This window comes from Manis pentadactyla, chromosome X (genome assembly GCF_030020395.1).
Source record: "Manis pentadactyla isolate mManPen7 chromosome X, mManPen7.hap1, whole genome shotgun sequence".
NCBI classification, from domain to species: domain Eukaryota; kingdom Metazoa; phylum Chordata; class Mammalia; order Pholidota; family Manidae; genus Manis; species Manis pentadactyla.
In genome coordinates, this window is record NC_080038.1 from 144,822,353 (window position 1) to 144,850,182 (window position 27,830).

A 27,830-nucleotide genomic window follows, 5' to 3' on the forward strand; every position below is an offset into this window, starting at 1 on the left:
TTTGCTCTGTAAACTATTCACTCTGCCTTTCTCTCAGCTGGAGCAATGCTGGGCCACACAGCTTGCACGACTTGTCTCCAACCCTTACAGTCAGATGGGACTAGAAGATAATTTTCCACACAGGTGGGGCTGTGACTCAGCAGTTTGCCTGGGTGTGGGTGAAGTGGGCCCTAGGCCTGGCAAAATTGCATGTTTGAGAATCTGAATCGGGCACATCTGTACCCCACCAAGTTCCCTGGTCAGAGTGTGCTCCTGATGAGGTTCTGTAGATAGACAAAGCTGATGGTTAGGATTACTACTTGGGCACTGCAGATGTGTACTCAGTCTGCCGGGATCTGTGTGCTGGTTGTTGCAAGCCCCTCCACCAATCTCCATTACAGGCAGAGTCCCAGTGGTTGTGCCCCTGGGTCCCTGCAGTCCCTGTGGGGTGAGACTAGAGTAGGGAATTCCACAGAGTGACCCACAATACCAGGGGGACTGCTTGTCTCCACTGGGTCCTCTTTTCCCACTGGAGGAACCAGAGGCTCACGGGAGACCTCTCTGCATGGTGCTGCACTGTCCTGAGGGAGGGGCAATGCAGTCAAAATGTAACCATTTCTCTTACCCTTCTCATGCAGTCAGTCTATCTTGGCCTCTGTGTTTGTGGTGGGCATCAGACTCAGTCCTGTGCTCTTGGATTCTCTCAGTGGTGTCTTGTCCATGAATAGTTATTAGTTGTTCTTATGACGGGGAGAGAGTCAGGCATGACTTCTACAGCACCTTCTTGATGACATTACTCTCAATAACAGTGTTTGGATTAGAAGATTTATTCCCTACATATGAGGGGCAATTAAATATTCCAACGATCTTCTGTGTGCTGTAACTCAATTAATCCTAGTGTACCCTGGAAAAGTTTTCTTATTATATTTGTTACATAAAAGTTAAATGACTTGTCCAAGGTCATACAGCTGAGACAGTGGTATAACCCAGATCAGAACTCAGTATTCTTGCCTTCCAGTTCCTATGTGTTCTTACCATTCACATGTGCTCTAATCACCACTAGGTTTCCCCATGATCATGTTGGTATCTCATTCTTCTCATAGGTTTGGATGGGAATCAGTCCCAAGCAAAGCGTTTCACATAGATACGTATTATTACTTATAGGAGGAGATGGCCATCTCTGCCCAACATTTGGGCCATGCTGCTGTCATTATGGCTCCTTCAAGGAGATTGTAGTATGGCCATAACCTAAAGCCAAAGTGCTTAGAACAGATTCCCAGCTGAGGCACCTTTGACTAGAGTGCCAGAGGTCCTACTGACTTTAACCTGGAGAGGGTCTGCCAGTGCCACAGAAGCCTGGAAAAGTTGGCTGTGGCTCCTCATAGTAGACTAGCTCAGCATGGGTGTGCCTCAAAGAGATTAGACGGTTTGAGGGTCAGTAGCAGCTATTCCACACACCAGCACAGGCGGAATGTGGTGAGGCATAAGACCTTCAGTTTCCCTGGCTGATAGTATTGCTGTTAGGAGCTCACTAGCTCTCTACTTTGCCAAGAGACATTCTTTAAACTTCCTTAGCTCTCCTTCAATTAAGAGGCAGTGATAGAACCAGTATGATTCTAGGCTAGATATGTATTTCAGGAAAGGTGCTCAGCTGGAAGCATACACAAATCCTAGAGATCTTACCCAACATGACACCTTCGGGCAAAAAAGTCTATGTGCTGGAGTGCAGAGTCCTTAGCTCCCAGCCTGCTGCAGATTTCAGGGCTGTCCTGAGACTATGATAAAATGGAGTGGTCTTCAATGGAACCTAGCAGTGTTACTATTCTCCTTGGACTTCTGTTCATTTCATTAGAAACTTTAATGATCTGATAAAGGGTCTGTAGGCTTTGAATAGTGTGAGTGAATGTGCTTGTTGCACAGCAAGGCTGGACAGCAGATGCAAGGATGGGAAACTCTAAGACCCTGGGTCTAAAGGAGGTTGGCTGGCATGCAGCCATCAACCCTAGGGGAAAGCAAGTGGATTTACCCCAAATAGCTCACATGTGCTGCTAGAATCTTTCTGGGTCTATAGGAACCAACCTTCTGGGATCACAAGTCATCAGGATGCTGGCATGCTGCCTGGTTTTCAGGCAGATGGCAGGTTATGCACCGCACACCACCTCTTCAGTCCAGAGTCACTAAATTCACCATCCATCTCTCCTGGAGAGTTAGGACAAATATATTTGGCAATATACCTCATTATGGTCTCTTTCACTTCCAGACCTTTTGCATCCATCTTGATGCCCTTTTTCTCTTTGCCTGGAAAAGACTGAATCATCCTTTAAAGCCCAGTTCAGAAGCTATTTTATTCAATAAGTATTTGCTGAGTTTGGACAGTGGCTTTAGCCTTACACAGTGGTACCCAGGGGCAGCTCTTCCTCACAGGGCTTAGTCTAGTGCATTCATTGCAATGAAATGTGGTGAATGCTGGAGCAGTAAGAGCCGCACAGAGTATAATGGAAGCAAGCACACAGCTGCTTTACTATGGAAGACAAGCATGAGAGACATGACCTTTCAGGTGTGAACCGAGGGATGAGTAGGAGCGCCAGGTCAAGGCAGCAAGGAAAGGAACATTCTAGACTGAGAGAACACCCTGCATAAAGACTCTCAGACATATTAGGACTTGGTGTGCAGTTGATATAGCTGATGCATTGTGAATGAGGCAGGCATGTGGTAACAGGAGGCTGAATGGGCCAGGGTTAAGATTTTGGGTTTATTTTAGGTGTAGCAGGCTGCCTTTGAAAGGTATTAAACAGGAAAGTGGCATGATCTGGTTTACAGTTTAAAAGGCTAGCTCTGTCCTGACCTAGGTGGGAGGTCGTGTTGGAGGCTTAGACTGGGGTGCTGGTAGTGGAGGTGAGGAGGAGAACATGATACTTCAGTTAGAGCCCGAGTGAGTAACAATGTCAGATGTGCTGGATGGGGATGGGGATGAGGAAGAGGTGTCTGAAATTCCTCCTAGGTTTTTGGCTAAAGCATCTGGGCGAATGATGCTTCTATTTATTGTTAAATGACCAAGGGAGGAATTGTGTGGGTGGAGGAGTCAAGAGTTCTGCTTTGAATATGTTCAATTTGACATGAAAGAACTAGGCTAGAGACGTTGGCTTGGCAGTCATCAGCATAAAGGGGGTGTGGTGGGCTCCATACACGTTTGCCGGTTCTTTGGCACTCCTCCCACTAAGAGCTGAAGCGTGTGCCCCTGTCCTTGAATCTGGGCTGGCCTTAGTTACTCTGTTGTAACCGACAGAATGCAGCTACTCCCCAGGTTAGGACAGTAAGAGCCATGCAGTTTCCACCCGGCTCTCTTGGAACGCTTCTCCAAAGGTTCCTCTGGAGATGCTCCCCTTCGGTAACCAGCTGCCATGCTGGGAGAAGCTAGAAGGAAAGGCCATACGCACCCAGTAGTTCCAGTTGAACCTGTTCTTAAGCCATCACAGCTGCCTGACATGTGAGTGAAGGACCCCACCCCCTCGCCTGGCACCCAGAACCTCCTTCATCTTTCTCAGTTTTCCCTGCAGAATGGGGCTGGAGCTGGACAGCTAAGATGCTAAGATCTAAGATCTCACCACAGAATCCCATCGTACGGAATGTGGAAGTGGGTCCTCCATCCCAGTGTCCCTGTTCAGTCACCCACGCTTGTCTTCGTCTTCCTATCTGAGGGCCTGGGTACTGTGAAGGAGAGACAAGCCATCTCTGTTGTGCCCTATGCACATTCCTGACCCATGGGAATATGGCTGTTTTATGCTATTAAATTTGGGGGTGCTTTGTTATGCAACAAAAGATAACTGAAATATGTGGTAACTGAAACCATCAGGACAGATGAGATCATTCAGGGACAGTGTGTAGTGTGAAAAGAGAGGAGAGAAAACACTGTAGGGAACCCCAGCCTTTAAGGAACGGGAGGAGTTGAAAAGGAAAAACACGAGAAATAGAAAGGTTAGCACGGTAAACAGCAGGGTTATCAGGAGACAATGGTACCATGGAGACCCAAGAATGAAGTCATTTCAGCGACGTCATATGCTGCTGACAGGTCAAGGAAGATAACTGGAAAATGCCCTAGGTTTTAGCAACTAGGGCAGTGGTGACTCAGCAAGAGCAGCCTCACTGAGAGCCGATAACAGAAGTAAAATTCTTTTAGAGGAGAGGAACAGGGATGAAGAACAAAGGAGGGACTGATCTCAGACAGAAGGGAGGCTGTCTTTTGTCTGTGCCAGAAGGGCAGATGGTGTGTGCAGATCCCATGAGTTCTGTTGGCCACAAGAAGTTTAGGGAGTTCCCTTGTGAGGGTTTCTGTTCTCCCCACAGTTGACTATTTGAAGGGAAAAACGAAGGGGACATGTTTTTTTCCCCAACCTGTGCTCTTGGCTTCCCTGGGGGTCCTCTGCCTGGCATCCATACCTCCTTAATCTTTCCAGTTGAGGACCCAACTTTTCCCATGCTGGGACTGGAGCTGGGCCACTAACAATCCTGCATCTCATCACGTAACATTCTGGTATATCACGCTCAGGCCAAGCATATGGTAGGGGTGCTGAGGAGGTCAGTACCAGCCCTGAGGGTCTGGCCCTGCATTCCTAGGTTTAGCCTCCTAATTGTCCATCCTTGGTGTTTAACTGAATTATTTTAAGGCTGCCAGCCCATCTGAGCTGTGTGACAGGCAACCAGAGAATGAGGTTTGTGTGTCTGGGGTGAGCTGGGGTGGGGGCTCCAGGATGTGGTGACACTCGGGTGTAGAATGGACCTCCAGGGCAGATGCTGGAAAGGTCACTCTGTTGACTTGGCTCTGATAGGAACCCCATATTGCTAATGGGGAAACTAAGTCTCAGCATTTGTAGGGACCTGCCCAACATCACACAGCAATTGTGCTAAAATTCAGGTGTTCATTCTTCTCAATGCTTTCCCCATGACACCAAATTGGAGCTGAGGATGAAGCCAGGCAGAACATGTCCAGCTTGCTCTCTGGTGGCAAAGACAGGAGGCACCAGAGAGTGGCTTGCCCGGTCAACAAGGACAGGCACCACTACCCTCACTCCAGTGGATGAGCAGACAATGAATGTTTCCAGGTGAACGGAAGCCTGAGTAATTAGAAGCTGTTGAGATTGGAGAGCGATGCCTGCCTCCAATTCTCAGGCCCTTTTGCCAGAACTTCCATTTATTTCCTTTCTCTTCCATTTCCCTTGTTTGTTCCATCTCCTGCTAAACATCTTAGGACAAGTCAGAGTTCCAGAGGACCTTCTTCCCAAACTGTGATTGGGAAGCCTTCTAAAGGGTGTCATAACACAGGTGCATCCTAGATGGGCCAGTGGGCCATGTGAGAGACTTTCAGATGGGCAGAGTACACAGGAGACTTCCTCTCCTGCCCTCAGTACTTTAGCATGAGGAACTAATAGGTCATTAAACGAACCCCCAAATTTAAAATCCCATAGAAGCAAACAATTATTTAAGTAGGAAAAACTTATTTAAAAGCATTTAAAACCAAGCACACTTATTAGTACTTGGATACCCTTAGAGTTACTTTAGAAGGCTGCATTTGTTTGCATTTGTTCCCACTAGTCTCCATCGATCATAATTTAGCTAGTTTCCTCTCAACACCACCCTAAGGAACCCTCCCTCAGGCAGCTCTGATCTAGAGTTGCTTTCACTTTTTCATAAATATTCAGTGAGTGCCTCTTCACGAGTCAGACGTTCTTCCAGCAGCCTCTAGAACTGCTAGGGCTGTCTCTGATGCTCTGTATGCCATAAAATACTAAAAAAATACTATAGTCTGGAGATACTGGTCCCAGTTTGGGGCAGGGTTTCAAACTCTAGGGGAGCTCTACAACAGAAGTGCTGATGGGAACTTCTTGAACTTTTCCCTAAAACCAGAGGAAACATTTCCAGAGATAAAGTGGTTTCTGCAGGTTCTCAAGGTAACAACCCAATATTGGTACCACACAATTCTGCAAGGGAGGCTGTCGCATGTTCAGGGGGTATGTCTGAACTGGCCAGGCTCTGAGACTGCTGCAGCACAGGGCATCAATCAGGGGACCATGGAGCTGGACCAGGTACTGATGGTCAGACTGGCCAAGGTCCTGATCTATTTCAAACAAGAAAACCTTTTACGTGGTTTGAAATCTCCCAAAGAGATACTCCCCATCCCTTAGAACCAGGTGATTTCCTCAAGCAGATTTCATGAGATATTTTCCCAGATTTTTCCTAACTTTGTAAGAAATAAGAATCATCATTCATTTCCCAGCACATGGATCAACTAACCAGACACTTAACAGTTACCTAAGGGAAATAGTTACCAGTGGGAAAAAGATAGCCTTTAGAATTACAATGAAAATACCTTTCTCTACTGGAAGTGGGTGAATTTAGAAAAGGAAGCAGTACATTTCTGTTATTTTGACCCCTGAGGTAATGAGACCCCTGAGCCAACCAAAGTTGAAAAACATTGTGGTTTCAACATTCACCCATATTATCAGGTCCCCCCACACCCCATTGCAGTCACTGTCCATCAGCGTAGTAAGATGCCAGAGTCACTACTTGTCTTCTCTGTGCTGCACTGTCTTCCCCGTGACCCACACACACCATGTGTGCCAATCATAATGCCCCTCAATCCCCTTCTCCCTCACTACCCCCTCCCCTCTGGTAACCCTAGTCCCTTCTTGGACTCTGTGATTCTGCTGTTTTCTTCCTTTAGTTGTCCTTTGTTGTTATACTCCACAAATGAGTGACATCACTTGGTACTTGTCTTTCTCCACCTCCCCAGCTTATTTCAAAGGTGTTAAAAAGTGGCAAGTAAAGGGGGCACAAAAGTGTGGGTGACAGCCAAGAACAGAGGACTCCCTGTGTTAGGCAAAGAGGGACCAGAACAAGTTCTCCAGCCTGAGTACAATTCATAAGTTTAATAAACAGCCGCTAAACATTACACCAAAGCATTTGGAAACACAAATTTCTACAGAAAGGCAAAGGTCAGGCTTCCATTCTGAATTCCTTAAGACAGTCATGAACAGCGCCCCCCCCACCCCCCCCCCAGAGTCACGACACTGCACTCCGCTAGTCATGAATTTACCTATAGACACAGTCTGGGACTGGCATGCATTATCCCAGCAGTGGCATGGAAGCAGGGGACGGGGGAAGGATGTGTGCAAGGGCAACCAGCAGCTCATGATAGACCCCTTGGGGGCTCTGCTCAGGGGGTGGGCAGGGAGAGTGGTTTTGGTGCCATCTGTGGCTTGACTTCGGGCTTCCTGGATACTCTGGACTAGTGGCTGGGGCTGCCATCTTAATCTCATCCCCTTGAGCTCGATCTATGCACCTCGTCTCTTTGGGTGACACATTGTGACTTTCTAAAAATCTTTGTGTTCGACCAAACTGCACTTCAGTACAGACCCTTTTAAGAAGCCTAGGCAAGTCATTCAAATATCTGAGACTCAGTTTATCTACCTTATAAAAATGTTACAATTATAGCTTCCTTTTGCGCACAATAACAAATGAGATCAAATTATCTAAATAATGTATTATCAAACTGGCAATAAAGTTAATGATTTCGCTGACTCAAAACTCCAGCGCAGCTCTCTCATAATCTGCATCAACAGAGACCCAGAGCTCCCTGATGGGGTGGGGGCAAAGCCCTTGTGCCTGAGCTGGGGTCTGAAGCGTGGAGGGTATGGAAGAAAAAATGCGACTTTTGCTTGCCCGTGGCCCTCTCTTTTGAGCCAGACTTCAAGTCTCAACTACCACCCAGCCCAAATCTCTTGCCCCATCCAGTATTTTATTACTTGCCTTGGCAAGGAGGTGACTTTGCTCTCTAGTCTTTTTTAAATTATTGTGCAGTTATTTGTTTCCATTTGTCTCTTTTTAGTATGAATTTAAAAAGTACTTTACCCTTTTCCTGAAGAATTTGTAGATGGTAATGAGACCAAACTAAGCAGTGGCCAGCTGGTTACAAGGGATACCAGCTCTCAAGGGAGACAAGGAGCTTGAGAGAAGAGGGCTTACTTTGGGGGCACATACACCAAAGAGTGTACTATTTTTCTGAGGGGCTGGACATGGCAGGACACCAGCCATCTTGGGGTCTGGCTGGCCAAGTTGGTGTTTTGTCCATAATATGGTAAACAATGGTGAGCTTCAATTGTGTCCACTAACCCCCAAGCCAATAAAGGAGCTGGGTGGGCATTTTCAGAGGTTAGCACTGGCTCCTGCCCTTGCTATCAGTACTTATGGCTTGTGGACCCTGCTGAAGGTAGGGAAGGTGCCAGGCGGGACCACATGGGATAGCCCAGCCTGTCTTCCTAATGGGTCAGAATCATCTGATCTGGACCACTCCACAGTCCTCCTTGATCTAGACCTCTCCAACAGCCAGATCTCCCACTAGTAGAGTCTCCCAACAGGTAGTAGAGTCTGTTGTTCTTTGTGCAGTGGGAAGAGTGTAATAAAACACACACAGTGCTCCCAGATTGGGGGAACTGGCAGATTAAGATGAGCAACTGGACAAACGGCAGTGTTTGGCTCTGATAAGGATATGTTCAGCAATGTTAGAGGGAGAAGTAATTCTTTCTATGTTTGTTTTTCACTGAGATTCATAAATATGAACTGACAGCTTGGCAGAGGGTTAAAAAGAAGAATCCTGAAACACATAAAGGGGAGCCCTGGAGGTCGGGTGCCTGGAGTTCGGATGCATACTAGGGTATACAGCGCTCTGGTTGCTGTGGCACCAATGCCTACTGTTTGCGGATCATGCCCTTGATAGCTGATTCTCGGTTAACGTAGGTGGCCCAATAGACCAGATTGAAAATGGCAAAGAGCACAGGAAAGATGATGCGGGAAATTTTGTCAACCTTGCTGACACTGTTGTAGGTCTTGGTCTCCGTCGGGATGTCCTGCACATAGGTGGCCTTGGGCGAAGCAATGACTGTCGGGGTTGAGGAGGCACTGGGGGCAACGCCCTTGGAGATAGCGGGGAACTCAGTGTCCTTGGCCAGGCTGATGGGGTAGGTGGTTCCCACGATGTTGAAGGTGGTGCTGGTTTTCTTTGTTGGGGCTGCTGGTGTCTTTTTCTAGGGGCCAGAAAAAGTACAGGAGAAAGGGGGAACAAAACAAAAGCTAATCAATTCATTACAGAGAGCACCTTCAGAGGTGGAGGAGCCGCGAGGGAAGTTAAGGAACAGAGGCCGTGAAGCCAATAGCACTGAGGAACCAGGTTTGTGTCTAAGGACAACTGAAGATGACTTTGAAGACATACAACTTGCATCATCATCCTGGTTTTTTAGATATGTGGCTTTGGCCAAGTCACCTCTTCCTTCTGAGCTATAGTTTCTTCATCTGTAAAATGAGGATCAAACTATTTAGCAGGGTTGTTGAGAGAATCAGACAGATGAAAGAATGGTAGTAGAAATCACTGGAAACTGAAATGTTGATCACATATAGGGTCCTACATAATCATGTGATTTGATCTTCACAGCAACCCTTTGAGGCAGGTGGGTGAGATTACTCCCATTTGACTGATGAGCGAAAACAGCCTCAGACTGACAGAGCCCCACTCTAGCTACCTGGGCTCCTGACTTTTATCCAGGGCTGCACTGTGCTTTTTCTACAGGGACAACACACTTTTTGATTACCCGAGAAATAACTCCAAAAGGCTTCAACCATCAAGTGGCACATCCCCTGTGAGGAAGAGAGCTTGATGAGTCTGAAAGTCATTTCATGTTAAAGACAAATAAATACTATGGCATGTTTACATGCATCATGACAATAGTCTCTCACCCTTCATGCACTGTAAATGTGTTCAGCAGGCTAGGGGCCACAGCAGGTTTTCCTACTCTTGTAAGGCTGCAGGCAGGGACAGCTGGGGGCTTGCTGTGACACTGCCCTTTGGACTTCTTTTCAGAGTTAAAACACCTCAATGGGAAATAAGCATGCACACACATGCCCATTTGTTCTCACATATATGACTTGTGTATACACAGACCCTCCATGTAGATACAAGAAAAGGAGACAAAGCCTAGTCCTGGATCAGAAGAGCGATGCTGAGGAAGGGGAGGCCAAAGGCAGAGGCCAAGCCCATAGTGTACAGTGTTTGCTGCCTCACTCCCCGCTTTGGACTTTTCCACCCCTCTTTGCTTCTAGGGAAAAGTGGGGACAGATGGAGCCTCAGAACTGACCAGGAATACATGATGAGAAGTGACAACTAGTTGTGGTGTCCTAATCGCACACACCTCCCTTTCTCAGTATTACTTGGCTTCCCAGAATCTGCGCTTTACTCCTTTACTCCTCGCCCTCCTATTAGTTTCCTTCCTGGGCCTCTCTACTCCCACTCTTCCTTTCTGATCTCTTTTCTTCCAGCCTTTTTCTATTTATTCTCTTCTTTACTTTCATGTCCCCACCGTTTTAATAAGGTTTTCTTTTAGACTACACTGTCATTTATGTTTCTCCACCTAATAATAACGTTTGCCAAGTATTAGCTAAATGTCTACTGGGCCAACAACTATGCTAGGTATTTTGGGATAGGTGGGAAAGTTAAGAAATGAGTCCAGTTCAGTATCTGTTTGCCAGGAGTTCCCAGTCCAGTGGGGGAGAGAGCCTTGTGAACACATCACTGACGTATAAGGTGATCTGCGTTCCCAAAGATATGAGACAAGTGTGATGGGAATTCAGTAGAGGGAGGGGCAAAGTACCTGCAGGCCTTAGAAAAGGTGGCTCAGAGAAAGCTATGAGGTTTATGAGCTACGTTGCAAAAGATGAACAGGAGCTCATCAGATGAAGATGCAGCAAAGGCCCATCTACAGGCAAAGAGCACTGCCTGTTTAAGGACGACAAAGTCTGCTTTGGCTGGATCCCCATGTGTACGGCAAAGGCCTTGAATGCCACGCCCTCCTGCTCAGCCTGCCTGTGCTGGCTTCCGAGTTTTCAGTCAGGGAAGGGGAGTGGAACAAATAGGGAGTGTTGGTTTAAGTACATGAACCCTTTAGTAGAACATTTAAAAGCAAAATTATTCTGGGGATTGCAGTCACATTGCTACAAGTGGAAGGGGGACAGAACGCTAATGCTTCTAAGAACCTTGTAAATGTTTTAAATACTACGTGGGGCTCATTTATAATTAGCAAATTCACTGGTAAATAGAGGCCTGCTCCTAAATGCCTCTGCTATTAAGTAAAAGAGCATTTTACTTGTTTGCCTGCTTACTTATTAATTTGCTTAGTAATCTCTCTTCATAGACAAACAAAAAGAGAAAAAGGGGGAAAAAACCTACTACCCTGACTTTGCTAGCTCTCACGTACACCATTTCATTTAGTCATCTTATGAACTGGGTATGACCAAGTCTCCCAAATAATCAGTCCAAATAGCAGACTTTTAAAGTAATGATTGCAGATTTTCTAAGTAATAATGGAAAATTACCTTTTAATTTCCTCTACTCTTTCCAACATGACCAACATTAAATCAACCACTATATTTTTTACCTAAATTGTCAAAGAAGGAAATCAAAGCAAAAACTTGTAGTGTCGAGAAGGCAGGAGCATGAGGCAGAGATTAATAGCTAGTATTCTCCCATTTCTGCATCGAGTTTTCCAATGCTTCTCTATGGTCTGCAGTTTGATAGATACGAACTAGACTGACATCTTTGACCAAGTTGCAATTCTTAACTCCCTAGCCAAGTGCCTGGCTTAGGCATGGGATTAATAGGTGTTTACTGATTTAAAAAATGACCACCTCCCCAACCACTGAAGATTCCCAATATGATTTCCAGTTTGTTCTTCCTTAGTCTTGACCTCTCCTATACAGACTGTACTTCTCTAGTTCAGCCTGGAGTAATTCCCACACCACAAAACTGAAACTGACTCCTTCAAATTACCCCGAAGAGTGTGACCCCTGGACAAGGAAAGCTTTTCTTCTAGAAAGCCACCTCATGTGGGTTTTGGGAGGAGGCAACAAAAACTTTTATAGACCAATATTTGCAACTCAAGAGTCTTCCTCAGCTGGCATTCCTGCCTATTGTTTCCACAAGTGCTAATTAGAGGGCTAGTTAGAGTGCTGAATGTACCTGAGACGCAGCCAGGACCTTGACAGTATATGCAGATAAGCCACTGTGTCAACCTCCTAACAGCCATCCAATTTTCATGAACCCCTGTCTACAGAAATGGGGCAAAGTAGTGGAACATATGTTTGTGAGATTCAAAGATGAATCAGAGCAATAAGAAAAAAAACAAATAACCCAACCAGTGATTTAAAAACCCCCATAAAACAGGATCAGATGCCTTCCTGGTGAATTCTACCAAATCTTTAAAGAAAAGTTAAGCTGTGTCCTTCTCAAATTATTCCAAAAAAATTGAGGAGGAAGAAACACTTCCAAATTCATTTTATGAGGCCAATATGACCCTGATACCAAAACCAGACAAACACAACACAAGAACATTACAGACCAGTATCTCTGATGAACACTGATGCAAAAATCCTCAAATAAGTATTAGCAGACCAAATTCAATGACACATTAAAAGGATCATTCACTTTAATCAAATGGGATTTATTTCAGGGATGGTTCAATATCACCAAATCAATCAATCAATCAATCAATCAATGTGATATACCACTAATCAGTCAATGTAATATACATTAACAAGGTGAAGGATAAAAACCATAGGATTATCTCAAGAGATGCAGAAAAAGCATTTGACAAAATTCAACATCCATCCATGATAAAAACTCTCAACAAAGTTGGTATAGAGGAAACATACTTCAACATAATAAAGACCATGTATGAGAAACCCACAGCTAACACCATATTCAGTGGTGAAAAGCTCAAAGCTTTTCCTCTAAGGCAAGGAACAAGACAAGGATGCACACTCTTACCACTTTTATTTAACAGTATTGGAAGTCCTGCACAGACCAATCAGGCAACAAAAATTAATAAAAGTCATCCAAATTGGAAAGCAAGAAGTAAAACTCACTATTTTCAGATCACATGATACTATATGTAGAAAATTCTAAAGACTCCACCAAAAAACTATTAGAACTAATAACTAGATTCAGCAAAGTTGCAGGATACAAAATCAATATACAGAAACCTGTTGCATTCCTGTGTACTGACAATGAACTAGCAGAAAGAGAAATCAAAATTATTCCATTTACAATTGCATCAAAAAGAATAAAATACCTAGGAATAAACTTGACCAACATGGTGAAAGACCTATATTCTGAAAACTATAAGACACTGATGAAAGAAAGTGAGGATGACACAAATAATTGGCAAGATACACTATGCTCATGGATTGGAAAAACTAATATTGTTAAAATGTCCATACTACCCAAAGCAATCTATAATTCAATGCAATCCCCATTAAAATACGAATGGCATTTTTCACAGAACTTCAACAAAGAATCCTAAAATGTATGGAACCGCACAAGACTGAAAAAACTTTGACAAAAACTGCAGTATGAAGCTATAGTAATCAAAACAATATGGCATTGGCATGAAAACAGACACAGAGATCAATGGAATAGAACAGATGGCCCAGAAATAAACCCACATATATGGTCAATTAATCTATGACAAAGGAGGTAATATTATATAATGGGGAAATGGGAGTTTCTTTGATAAATAGTGCTGGGAAAACTGGACAGTTACATGCAAAAAGAATGAAACTGGGCCACTATTTTACACCATACACAAAAATAAATCAGACATGGATTAAAGACTTGAATGTAAGATCTGAAACATAAAACTCCTAGAAGAAAACCTAGGCAGTAAGCTCTTTGACATCAGTCTTAGCAATACTTTTTTTGGACCTGTCTCCTCAGGTAAGGGCAACAAAAGCTAAGATAAACAAATGGGACTACATCAAACTGAAAAGCTTCTGTGCAGTGAAGGAAACCATCAATAAAACAAAAAGGCAACCTACTGAATAGGAAAAGACATTTGTAAATCACACACCTGAAAAGGGATTAATACTCAGAATATATGAAGAATGTTCACAAGTTAATATATTAAAAAAACTTGACTAAAAATGGGCAGAGGACTTGAATAGACATTTTTTCAAAGATGGTATCCAGATGGCCAACAGATACACGAAAAGATGCTTGATATCATTAATCAACAGGAAATGAAAATCAAAGCCAAAGTGAGCTATCACCTCACAGAAAGGCTAGTATCAAAAAGGCAGTAACAAATATTAGTGAGGATGTAGAGAAAAGGAAATCCTCATGCACTATTAGCTGGAATGTAAATTGGTGCAGCCACTATGGAAACCTGTATGGAGGTTCCTCAAAAAATTACAAAAAGACCTACCATTCAATCCAACAATTCTACTTTGGGGTATTTATTCAAAAAAACTGAAAACACCAATGTAAAGAGACATCTACATGCTTATGTTCACTGCAGCGTTATTTACAATAGCCAAGATATGGAAACAACCTAAGTGTCCATTGATAAATAAATGCATCAAGAAGATATGATATAGACAGATAAAATCAAGTATTACTCTGCCATAACAAAGAATGAAATCTTGCCATTTGAGACATGGATGGACTTAGAGGGTATAATACTAAGTGAAATAAGTCAGAGAAAAACAAATGCCATTATTTTCATTTATATGTAGAACTAAAACCACCAAACAAACAAAACAAAATGTAAATAGACTCATAGATACAGGAAACAAACTGTTGGTAACCAGTGGGATTGGGATAAAGGTGAAATAGGTGAAGGGGATTAAGAGGTACAGACTTCCAGTCATAAAATAAATAAGTCATGGGGGTATAATGTACAGCATAAGGAATATAGTCAATAATATTGTAATAACTTTGTAAGGTGACAGATGATAACTTGACTTATCATGGGTATCATTCCTTAATGTACAGAAAGTATCAGATCACTATTATGCATGCCAGAAACTAACAGGATATCATCTGTCAATTATGCTTCAATTTCAAAACAAAACAAACAAAAAACTCAATTTTAAAAATGGCAGAGGACATTAATAGACATTTTCTCCAAAGGAGACATACAAATAGCCAACAAGAACATGAACAGATGCTTAACATTACTAGTCATTAAGGAAATGCAAATCAAAACCACAATGAGATACCACCTTACACCCATTAGTATACCTACTATCAACAACAACAAGAAAAAAAGAACCAGAAAATAACAAGTGCTGTCAAGGATGAGAAATTGGAATCCTCATGCACTATTTGGAATGAAAACTGGTGCAGCCACTACAGAAAATGGTATGTTGGTTCCTCAAAAAATTAAAAATAGAAGTAAAATACGATCTAACAACTCCACTTCTGTGTATATACTCCCCAAAATTGAAAGCAAGTTCTCGAAGAGTTATTTGTATGACCACGTTTGTAGGAGCATAATTTCCAAAAGCCAAAAGGTACAAGCAACTGAAGTATCCATAAAGAGAAGAATGGATAAACAGAATGTGGTCTAGCCATGTGAAGGAATGTTATTCAGCCTTAAAAAGGCAAGAAATTCCGTTGCATGCTATGATAAGGCTGAACCTTGAGGACATTATGCTAAGTGAAATAAACCAGTTACAAAAAGACAAATACTGTATGATTCCACTTACATGAGGTACTTGAGTAGTCAGATTCATAGAGACAGGAAGTAGAATGGTGGTTACCAGGGCAGGGGGAGAAAATGGGGATTTGTTGTTCAATGGTGACAGTTTCAGTTGAAACTTTCAAGATCAGAAGAGTTTAGGAAGTCGGTTGTACAACATTGTGAATAAATTTAACCCTACTGAACTATACTCTTAAAATGGTTAAGATGACAAATATCAGTCTATCCAATGAGGAAGATTAATTAAAATAGGAAAGAACTAAAATATAAGAGAGAAGGCACAAGAAACATGCAGAGGGGCATACATAAGGCATCAAGCAAATTCAAAACAGGAAGGGAGCATGATGGATTAGGAGAGGGTCAGCACACCAATGGAAAGGAAAGAAAAATGCAGATGGAAGAACAATGCTTACGTGTATCAGTTTCCTGAGAGGGCGGAAGGCGTCCAGAGCCTAACCGGGGAGCTGCCTGGGGCCAGATCACAGCTAAGGAAACTGACGATGAGGCTCAAATACTATTAATGCTTTGGTGGGGAGAAAGGTGCCCAGTAAATCAAAGCACATCTCATACAACGGCTTTTACCTTCCCCATGGAGAAGGTTAAGGGAACAGTCATGCTTTAAAATTTATTTTATGGAAATAGAACATAGAACTGATTAGGGACACAGAGAAGGATTGTAGGCACAGATTGGTGGACTAGCAGAATTCAAGAGAACAAACTCACAAATGTCACCGATCAGTGGCTATGGAAGATGTTCAGAGAGAAGTAGAGTAGTTGGCCTGAAGTGACTGAGGAGACCCAGAGTGCTGGTGAATGACTGCAGGGATACACCATGCGGCCGCGGCTGGACAGAAGAGCAAGGAAGACAAATACTTCCTTCACGTGTGAAGTATTTACTGTGTCTACTATATGGCAGTTTCTATGTTAGGTGCTGGTGGCACAGCAGTGAACAGTAAAACATGGCCCCTGCCTTCAAGGATCTCACATTTCAGTGGAGGGGAGAATGTAATAAACATGCAAGCAACTAAATATATAGAGCAATATATATAAATATATAGAGGAAGCTGAGAAGTATAATGGTGACTCATATAAAGCAGGGCACAGGCAAAGAAGGATGGTGAATGCCTGTCAGAGAAGGTAAGCAGAGATCTGAATAAAATGAGAAAGCAAGCCATGAAAAGTTCTGAACAAAACTCCCAGACAGAAAGAATACCAGTGACAAAGCACTTGGGATCGTAATGAGAGTGACCCGTACATGGGTCATTAAGGAGGCCACTGTGACCTAAGAGGAATGCATGGAAAAATAAAAAGGACAGTAAGAGGTGGCATCAGAGATCTGGGGACCAGATCCTGTAAAGCTTTGAAAGCCATGGTAAGGATGACAGGATTCTGATCTAAGTGTAGTGGGAAATCATTAAAGTATTTTGAGCAAATTTATTTCTAATTTACAATTTTAAATGATCATTCAGACTGTTGGGTGGAGAATAGATGGTTGGCATGAAAGCACAGGAATAAAATATAGAGGCTCATCCAATGAGGCTAGTGAGAGAGAAGGCGACTTGAGTGCAAAGGAAAACATCAAGGGAAAAAGGAAATCCTAATCACTTCTTCGTAGATAACGTCTATTTTCTTTCTAGAATCTTTTTAGACTATCACTTTATACCTGGTTTTCTGAAATTTCATGATGATGTGCCTTTATGTGGGACTCCGAGGACACCTTCAGTCTGGAGGCATTATGTCTTTCCATTTGTAAAAATGTCTTTTGTTAGTTGTTAATTTCCTTACTTTACTTTCTCAGTTCATTAGCTCTCTAGCCTCTGAGTTGATGGACTTGCTGGATTCATTCCTAAGTCTCTTCTTACCTTTTCTTTTACACTACCTTTTTTTTTTCCTTTTTGCTCTACTTATAGGGAAATTTTCTTTGGTTTATTTTCCCACCTTCTTACTGAAATTTTTATTTTGGCAGTTCTTTTTAATTTCAAGAGTTCTTCCTTATTCTCTGTTTTCCTTTTATATTAGCATCCCATTCTTGTTTTAAAGATATGATATATTTACAAATATAAGATAAAAGCTATAATTTTCTTCAATTCCCTAAACTACCTTTATTCCCTCCAAGATGAGTATTTTTTTTTAATCTTTGCTTTTCTTTCACACTGCAAACTTCACTTTACTAATCCTTGGTATCCCAGTGTGGTTGGCAACATAAAAGATGTCAGTATGCCCGGTATACCTGATCTGGGCTTGTTGATTGGCAGACTGATTTAAAGTCAGTCAGAAGCAAGTTATTTTATGGGGTACTCCAAAACATCACTGTGTAAAGGTCTTTTCTCTGGAGACAGTCAGCTTCTTTAGGAGAGAAACTTCTGCTGCTCTTCTGCAAAGTATGTATCTGGATGCAGGCATTTCACATGTCAGGCGGGCTCTGGCATCTTTACTGCTCTGACACAGACTTCTAACCAGTCCCCCTAGCTGCATCCCTGTGCTCAATTCCGTGCTTTACCATGCACCTCAAACACCAAGTTTCCCTGGGGTTCTGTCTTACTCCAGCTTCATAAATTAGTTATTCTCTCTTTTCATGTTCATTCTCCTTTAAAAAGTGCATTCAAGCTCTTGTTTGACTGAAATCCCTTCTCTAGGTCTCCTGGTACTTGTGGTTTTATACCTATTTTATTTCTTTACTCTCATTTTAGTGGGATCTTCAAAGCAAGCAATGATAAACACATGCGGTTGATCCTCCGAAGCCCACAGCTCACCTATTCCTTCTTTTCCTTCCTTCTAATCCTTCCGCTTACATTTTATCTAATCCTTGACCATAGTACAAATCAGAAATTGCTTTTTAAATAATTTGTTATTTTTAGACAGTTTCATGCCCACATATTCTAAACTTATGAAGCAAACAAAGTTTAACATATCTCTCCAAAGGAGGAAAAAAGAAACTAAAATAAGTTAAGGTAAAAGTCCAATATTTGTATTTTCAACAAACTTTACTTTTTTTCTGTGGGTCAGTGGTTCTCATGTTAGTTCCTTCACACTGTAGCAGTGTAGACAAAGTACAGCACCCTTGCATTAGAGATCATTTTTGTGTGTTCCATAGTTTTTTTCCAAATCTATCTTTGCTAGTCACTTTCTTTTAGCTCGTTTAAGTGGATTGACCACAGAGAGGGACTAAGATGGAAGACTGAGATCACCATCATCTATACTCTCTTAATAATCTATTCTAGTTCTCTGCCTTCAAATCATCCCTGCACCTCTTCCTGGCCACAAAAAAAAACAAGTCTACCACATTTTCCACAAGACATTCATGGCAGCCTTTCAGATACCTGAAATTAGCAATCACCGTCCCCTTGAGGCATTAATCCCTCCTCCACTGGAACAGTGCACTTTACACAAGGGCTTAACATCTCACTTGTCCTAGGTAGTCCTTAACTCCGACTCAAAGAAAATTTGGCTTTTCGAGGGTTAACCACATGGAAAGGTTACATTAAATTTGCTTTCCCCCTGCATTGCAGCCTCTTATTTCTAAGGTGCAACTGTTGTTAAGCTTTTCTATCCCATAACTAATAATTTGTAAGAATGTGATTTAGCAAATGTTACTCTTGATTTCAGCCTGTCAAACTTCAGAATTCTTTTTGATTTGTAATTCAGAAGGTACTCCTCTCCAATCAACATTCATTAATGCCACTTTACAAATTTGAATCTCCTACCTTATTATATGTCTTCATTTGAATCACTGATGATACTACATTTAAGAGAAAAGGGTCAAAGATGAAGCCCTATGGATTATCACAGGGATGCCCCTTACGGTTGATGTCCATTCATCAGTCAATTTGATTTGATTTTAGTTGGTCAACTAATTACATCAGCCTTATTGTACTATTTTTTTCAACTGCTGTTTCTTCTTCATGTAAGCACAATAAAAAAGTTAGTCAAATGTCTTAATAAGGTCTATGATATTTACTGGTCCACCAGTCTAGTAAACTTTTTATAAAATTTCTTAAGGTTAGTTTGGCATAATTTCTTCTTAGAGAACTCGGGCTAGATATCACTGATAAGTGCTCACTGCTCTTAAAACACCTGTGTAATGATATATTTTAGGGAACTTTCAGTTTAACATGTCAGAATAAGGACATTTTTGCTTCCTTCTCCTCTCTGGAACCAACTAAAAACTGTAAAAAAAAATGAGAGACAGAAACCGAAGCTCAGCATTTAATACTTGAAAGAATTTTATTGAAAGAATTTTTAATGCTAATGACAAAGAGTAAGGGCTCCTAGGTGCAGAAAGAAATGGACCAGGATGAGGAAGACAGTGAGGATGCCTGTTTTTCTGGATTTCAGGCCAAGAACAGAGTCCTAAAAGGTGGGTGGCATGACCTAAGTGAAGAACCAAATGACCCTTGTCTTGAAACAAAATCAGCTTTCAGGTGGACAGTGAGATCATACTGAAACATTGTTTGACTACCACGCAGTAGCAGAGGTGGTAGAGACAAGGAAAATTAAAGGATATAATACTACACGCACGTACGCACACACACACACACACATGAGGCATACATAGAGGGTTTTCCCGTGAGCAAGGGGAACATCTTGTTAGTTAGAAGCAGAATCAAAACTACAAGGAGGAGCACTCATAAGAGTTTATGCAGACAACAGATGACGTTTAAATTACTCATTCTTAACTACTCACTACTATCCTACTCACTCTCAGTCCCTCCCCAAAATAGTATTCTCACACATACCACGGCTAATAAAGAACTCCTCTAATGCAACTTCGAGTAATAATTGAAAACAAACTAATATGGTACTGATGCAAAATATGTTGCAAAAAGAGGAAAAATGAGCAATAAAGGATACTAGAACAAGACACAAAACAATTATGGAACACATGAAAAATATGTCAACAGAAATCATAACATTAGTGTAAGGAACAATAATGCTACCACAGAAATGAAGGCAAATAATAGACACTGGTAAACATGGTTGGTGTCATAGAAAGCAGGCTTGAGAAAAAATTGAGCAAAATGAAATGGAAGAGTTAAAAATTTTTAGGGAAAATGGTGTATATGGAAGACAAAAAATAACTCTATGATATGCATGATCTGTGCTTCTAGGAAGAGAAAAGAATGAAGATATGTTCCTGAAACAAAGACAACCGTGCATCCATAGGCTGAAAGGAGACATGCTGTCCTAAGAAGAATACACACAGCTAGATGAAGATACATCCTTGTAAAGTAATTGGAATTTGTAAATAAAAGACTCATTCATATGGGCTGCTAGGCCATAAAATCAAGTCCCCTATTATGTAAGAGATTCTCAGGTCGGTTTAAAAATTCTTCATAACAACATTCAGTGCTAGAATTGAATATAGCAAGCAACATGTACGTGGATGCCAGAGACAGAGATTAGAACCCAGGAATTGTACAGCAGACCAACTACAATTCAAGTATAAATACAACTGACAGATAATTTTACACATGCAAGAGAGTAGGAAATAGGGTTCCCATGGGCCTCTCTTAAAGAAACTTCTAGGGGACAGCCTTGAAGTAATTAAGCACTGAATGGAAAAATGAATAAAATAACTATTTTGAGAAGAGAGCCCATTTAAATGCAGAACTATGACTAATCAACTATGGGAATTACGGTCACATTAAAAACATGTAAATGTTATAAAACTTGATAGTGCAGAAATAATGTAAAAACAAAAGTTGGGAGATGACAGTACTGGTAGAGAAAGAAGGAGAGAGGAAAAATACAATAATTTCCTTGTATCTTATAGTGGGTGAAGGGTCAACAGACCCTGTTCATTGCTTATAAATCAAGTATCAGATGGGTAAATATATTTTAAGGGTACAAAGGTGACAACTAGATTAAGAATAATAAAACCAGAAGTTCCTATGGTAGAGTTGATGGAGTTAGTAGAATTAGGCTTATTCTTCATAGCTCATAGCAAGGAGTTAATAAATTCTACCTAAATAGTTAAAATCTACTCTAAAATTTCACCAGCTCACTGATCTATATTCTATGGAATGTATCTTTTTCTCCACTTTGAAAAGTCTCCATCATCCTTTCTCTTCCCCATGATTCTCCACAGAGTTCTGGAGTGGTTCTGGGACCACATCTACCAGTTCCTTTTAGCACTTTCGGATAGTCTTCATCTAGATCTAGAAATCTGAACTCTTTTAAAGCAGCCAAGGACAGTCTTGATTTCACTGTATTCATGTTTTATTCCTACCAATTCCAGTTGTTTATTGTCTTTTTCTTCCTTCCCATCCATCCACCAATGCAACTAACACTTACCCTGCTTTCACTATGAGTCAGATGCTGTGCAAGGATGCTAACTAGTTAGAAAGATGGTGCAGACAAGTCTCTGCCCTCCAGAAGTTCAGTCTAGTGAAAAGGCAGACAGAAGTCTCTAATACAAATAAATGCTTTTAATATCAGGTGCACCACCTCCCCTGTCTCCTGGAAGGAAACTAAAGCTATCTGGATCATTCTGGAAAGGCTCTATGGAGAAAACAGCATTTTTTCTGGGTCTCAAAGAATAAGTAGATTTCACCAGGCAGGAAAAATAAATAAAAAAGAACATTCAAGATAGTGAAAAATAAGCAAAGACACAGAAGGAATGGTGACCACTTTAGTCTGATTGCAATGGGAACTTACTGGATAATGAGGGGCAGAGGTGGCCCTAGAGTTTGTTCTCTGAGTTGAAGATGGAATCCTCTCTTCTGGGTGACTTTGTAAGTACAGTGGGTCTCCCTCGTGTCCAGCAGTATCACACTTAGGTTTGTTCCCTCACCACAAAACACCAACCCTCCATGATACCATTTCTTTGCCCCTAGCAAACATTCCACACTGCCAAGAAGCACTCCAGTTGAGAACTGGATTGATGACCCCAGTGAATAGCACGCAGCCCTGGCCAGTTCCCACAGGCTGCAGGCTGCCCACTCCTGGCTCCAACACAGTTCTCTCAGGGAGTGCTTCCCAGCCCCCACCCTGGCTGTATCTCACCTTCATTTCCAGGGCCTCTGGCACCTTCTTGCCTTCCCAAGCCCAACTCCGCTTGGTGAAGTAGTTAACAGTGGCAAATTCAATCAGTGCAGAAAATACAAAGGCATAACAGACGGCTATGAACCAATCCATGGCCGTCGCGTATGCCACTTTAGGTAAGGAGTTTCTGGCACTGATACTCAAGGTGGTCATGGTAAGAACAGTGGTGACACCTGGGGAGAGAGAAGATGAGAACCAGCTGCCACTGCAAGACATTTACAGCATATTTGATGAGACCACCAACTTCCACCTTGAAAGGAGGAGCTATACCCCACTCAATAAGGCCCCTTTAAAGTGTTAAAAACAGCGAATGTCAAAGTAGAATGGTTTTACCTAGTAACCACCCCATCCCAATGATCACAGGAATGGGAATCTCCAGGAGAGTACTTCTAAAACTTGTCCTCTAGCCTCTGCTTAAACATTTCCATTGAAGAATAGTAACTTATTTCATTGTAAGAGACCATTTTAATTCGAAAAAATCTACATTCGCTGAAATCTGATTTCCTCTACCTCCTAGCCCACTGACTGCTCTCCGAGTTCTTTCTCCAGCCACACAGGAAAGCAAAGCTTACTCTCTCCTCTCCCGGACAGGCCTTCAGAGAGCTGGAGAAGTGGCCATGGTTCCTCATGAGGACGTTCATCTCTTTTGTTCCTCCCATTGCCCTGCTCTCGCAGTTCTCTTCTTAAGAGCCCAGAACTGAGCCCAAGGATCAGGACACGGACTGAGCGAACTCAAAGCTATTCCAATATCTAGTTCTTGCTTTTAGATCAACTGATTATTTTTCTTAGCGGCATTATTAACCTAAATTTAAGACTTTCCTTTATTCACATTTAAATTCTATTTTTAATTTTTTTTCCTAATCCATTCATATTTCAGATGTACACATGAGCTACGTAGTGCTCCGGTTAGCAGTATGAGCTTGGGAGTCAGAGTGAGACAGACTGAAATTCTGGTAGCCCCACTTACTGGTGATATGACCTTGACCGACACGTTCTACCCCACTGAGCCTCAGCTTTATGTGTGAAGTGTGTGTGATCGCATGACTCAGAGGTTTGCTGGGCGATCCAATGAGATGATGTTTATGAAGACCATGGCACAATATCTGGCAGAGTGATCTCACTCAATAGTAGCTTCTGCGATTAACATTACTTTTATTTTACTATTATTAACAATAGTGCTGTCATAATTACATAGTTAATTATCATATAATTATAATCGCATTTTAAACAATATAATCTTATAATTATTAGCAATCATAGTCTAGTCCCAAACACTGGTGTTGTAAGTTAGAAGTCCTGAGCGCTGCCACTGACTTGGTCGGTACCTTGGGCAATTTCCTCTGTGGCTTCATTCTTCACATCTATGAATATTCCCTATAGTTTCTACCCCCCCCAGAATTCTGACAAGGCGGTTGCCCCCAAACTCATCCACACTTGAGGGTGGGGGAGTAGCCAGAACCTCTTTCTGAGTGTTGGCACAGAGGAAGGGGAATAAGAGCTGGGTCAGGTAGGGCAGCGGAGGACGCCCTCCTGGGCTGAGAGGTATTACATGGAAAAACAAGCAGGTAAGCCCCAATGACCATTAACTCTCCCCAGAGACTTAGGCAGGTGTGTTGCAGCATCTGGGACCTCCTCTCCTATTTTGCTTCCTTGCATACCTTCCTCATACATATGCTCTATCAATGTAAACCCAGCCTGGGAAGGGCTTAGTACATTTCCAACAGAGGGGCCCTGAAGGACCACCTTTGCACAAACTAGGCCAAGAGTCATCAAAACTGATTAGCAAAAACACACTAAGCCCCTTCAGGAATCAGCCACATTAACAAACTGTCTGAATCGGTAGCCTGGCAAGTTCTGAGAATGGACACAAGTTTCAGTAACCCTCTGACCAGTCTGAGCAAGGAGTGATTCAGAGGAGAAACAGGTTACCTCATTTATGGTTTTGAGCAAATGCAGTTGTCCACCCTGGCACATTCGTGTCAGCACTCCAATGCATGGATGGAGAGAACTACACAGCAACACAAGTGTTCCTGTGTCGTATTTCAGTAGGGATTTTAGAGTCCTAGCCTCTAGGGCTGAATGAGAACTGTCATCTTGTTTAGAGTTCTTAGCCAGTCAAAGCTGCTAGGATCTTTGGTCTCTAGCACCACAGTTTAATTTTGCCTGTTTTGGAATTTCATATAAAGAAAATCATATATTATGTATGATTTTGTGCCTGGTTTCTTAGTTTGACATAATCTTTGAGATTCATCCATACTGTTATGAGAATCTACAGTTGTTAATCCACTGGATGAAGATGCCACAACGTAAACACCCATTCACTGTGGGTGTACATCTGGATGTTTTCCAGTTTGGGCTTTTACAAATAAGTGTTATGAACATTCTTATATAAGCCTTTCAAGGATGTATATTTTTATTTCACTTGGGTATATAACCTCGGAGTGAAATACCTAGATCTTACGGCAAATGTATTTTCAATTTATAAGAAACCATCAACTGTTTTTCCCATGTGGCTATCTATACCATTTTACATCCTCACCCCCCGCAGTGTATGTGAGTTCCAATTGCTCTTCAACCTCACAAATATTTGGAATTGTCAGTCTTCCTAATTCGAGCAATTTGAGTGTGTTTATAAAGATATCCCCATGTGATTTTAATTTGCGTTTCCCTGACATAAAATGATGTGAAGTACCTTTTCATGTGTTAATGAGCATTTATATCTTTTTTCTTGTGAAATGTGTGTTCATGTCTTTTTCCAATTGTTAAAATTGGATTATTTATATTCATGTCATTGAATTGTAAGACCACTTTATATATTTAATTTTTTGTCAGATATGTACTTACATAAAATAAATTCTCCCAATCTGTGGCTTGCCTTTTCATTTTCTTAATGTTACCTTTCGATGAGTGGAACTTTTAAATTTTAATGCAGCCCAATTTATTCTTTTTTTTTCAGTTATTACTTTTTTGCACACTGAGAAATTTCTGCCTTCCAAAGATTGCAAAGATATGGTCTTATATTTAGTTCTAAGAGTATTTTATTATATTTTTAGCTTCTGCATTTAAGACCATGATCGATCTCAAATTCATTCTCTGCAATGACATCTCTGCCATAAATCACATTTTCATATATGTGGAGGCTACACTTTTACTCTCTCTATAGTGTTTCATTTACTTATTTTTTTCCTTGTGCCAATAACACAGTCTTAATTACTACAGCTTTTTGATCATTTTTGACAATTTGTCGGGCAAGGCCCTCCACTTTCTTCTTATTTAAGAGGATATTAGCTTTCTTGGCTCTTTATTCTTATGTAAAAATTCTGCAATCACTTTTTAAATTAACATTTTATCTTGGAATGTCTCATATCAATGCAGTTAGTGTAAATAAGAACTCTAAACTTCTGTGAGGGCAAGTTTGAATTAAAAAATAAATTTTAAGGAATCCTATATTTTACACAGAGCCCAGGCCAAAACAGACATGTTTCCTTACTGCTTCCTTCATTTATTACTGTGTTTTTCTAGTGCTGTTGTGCAGTGAAGGTATAAACCTTCAATGGTACTGGATTTAGGAGATTAATCTTGTATTCATTTTCTATGGCTTATGTAAATTTGAGCCACGAATGTAATGGCTTAAAACAACATAAATAAATACGTTATCTGTGGTTCTGGAGGCGGGAAGTCTGAAGTCAGTTTCAGTGGGCTAAACTCAAGGTGTCAGCCGGGCTTCCCTGCCTCTGCAGGCTGTGGAGGGAGAATCCATTGCCTTTTCCAGCTTCCAGAGCTGTACAAATTGCTCGGCTTGCAGGCCCCTTCCTCCTCTTTCAAAGTCAACAGCATAGCATCTTCAAATCTCTCATGCTTCCTTCATCACATTGCCTTTTGCTCTGTAGTCAAATATCCCTCTGCCTTACTGTTCTAAGTACACTTGTAATTGTGTTTAGGGCCCATCCAGATAATCCAGGATAATCTCTCCATTTAGCTCCCATCTCAAAGTTCCTTTTCCCATTAAAGGCAACGGGTTACAGAGTTTAGGACATGGACATCTTTGGGGATCTAGTCATCTTACCACAGTCCCAGTTCTAACCCTTAACTTCACTCTGGCTCAAAGCCTTTCTTGTGTATCCTTAAAACTCAGACTCTTGTTTACCGAGACTACTAGTCCATCCACACATCTTCCTGCTACAACACTATCAGCTCATGTGACTAACACTCCAGTTTTCAGTTTCTTCCTCCACTTGGGCCACTGAGTATTTTTCACTTCTTATGAGCTCAGATATTTAAAAGAATACTTTCTATGATTGATCAAGCTTTTCTACGATTTGGGGGAAGTCTTTTTTAGGGTATCATTTGTTATATTTCCAAAGATGGGCATCTTTAACTGACTTCCATGTAGGGTCTGCTCTTTCCACTTCACTGAACTGTTCTTCTCAAGATCACTAATGAGCAGGCATATAACCGTACTTAACAGTTTCTGTCTGCATCTTACGTGACTACACAGAATTCACACCGGATGATTACTCCCAACTTCTTGAAGCATTACCCTCTCTTCACTTCCATGACGTCACACTTCCTAGTTTGTTTTCTCTTTTCCTACTTTACAGGTTACTCTTTCTCCTCACTGTCTCCCCGTCTGCCTAATCTAAAATGCTGCTTCTTTCTGAATCCTTGTTTACTATTCAACTGCACAGTATAGCTTCAGAATATTAGTAGGACATGTTGGCCTTGGCCTTCTGTGTGGATACTCAGCACACCCAAGTAGGTGCCTCACAGCCACCATTGCCATGGAGTCAATGCAGGAGACTAGAAGAGTTCATTAACATTCATCTCCTAAAAAATCTTACAGTGGGAAAAAAACAGGTAGAAAATGTTTTATATGCCTTCAGTCTTCCAGGGAAAAATGCTCATGATATGCAAATCTCTTCTTAGACGTCAGTAAATTCATATTGAAGAAAATTTCTCTGATCACAGGCATTACTGAAATATCCTTCAGACTTGGTGTAGGCTTTACTGAATATCAGATAATTCATACTTTCAAAAAGGCTAGAGGAGAAGGAGCAAAGTCAGACACCCATACAAAGAAATGGGTCATAAAAAGGCACCCGATCTACTTTCCTGTTGTCAGGTTATTTCTCCACCTTTCACATCTCCAGCTCTGCCCCTAATTTTCTCTCATTACTGAAAACCCAGTCCCTCCCCGGCTCCTGAAGTAAGCCTGACTGAGAAAGGAGC

The 27,830-nt window shown here is 41.7% G+C and overlaps 1 protein-coding gene across 4 annotated transcripts in view; it reads right to left on the minus strand.

Annotated features, from left to right (window-relative positions):
- Positions 1-6,873: 6,873 nt before the first annotated feature.
- The window catches only part of GABRA3 (gamma-aminobutyric acid type A receptor subunit alpha3), a 183,503-nt gene continuing 162,546 nt past the window's right edge, over positions 6,874-27,830 (minus strand). For 3 of the 4 annotated variants that reach the window (XM_036887263.2, XM_036887262.2, XM_057495284.1), the window contains 2 exons: positions 22,563-22,774; positions 6,874-9,056 (listed from right to left, as the gene is read on the minus strand). In XM_036887263.2, the coding sequence (XP_036743158.1) occupies positions 8,721-9,056; positions 22,563-22,774 (548 nt within the window). In that variant the 3' untranslated portion in view covers positions 6,874-8,720. Of the gene's footprint in view, positions 9,057-9,617; positions 9,664-22,562; positions 22,775-27,830 lie in introns of all 4 variants that reach the window. The other variant, XM_036887265.2, reaches the window with a different exon arrangement.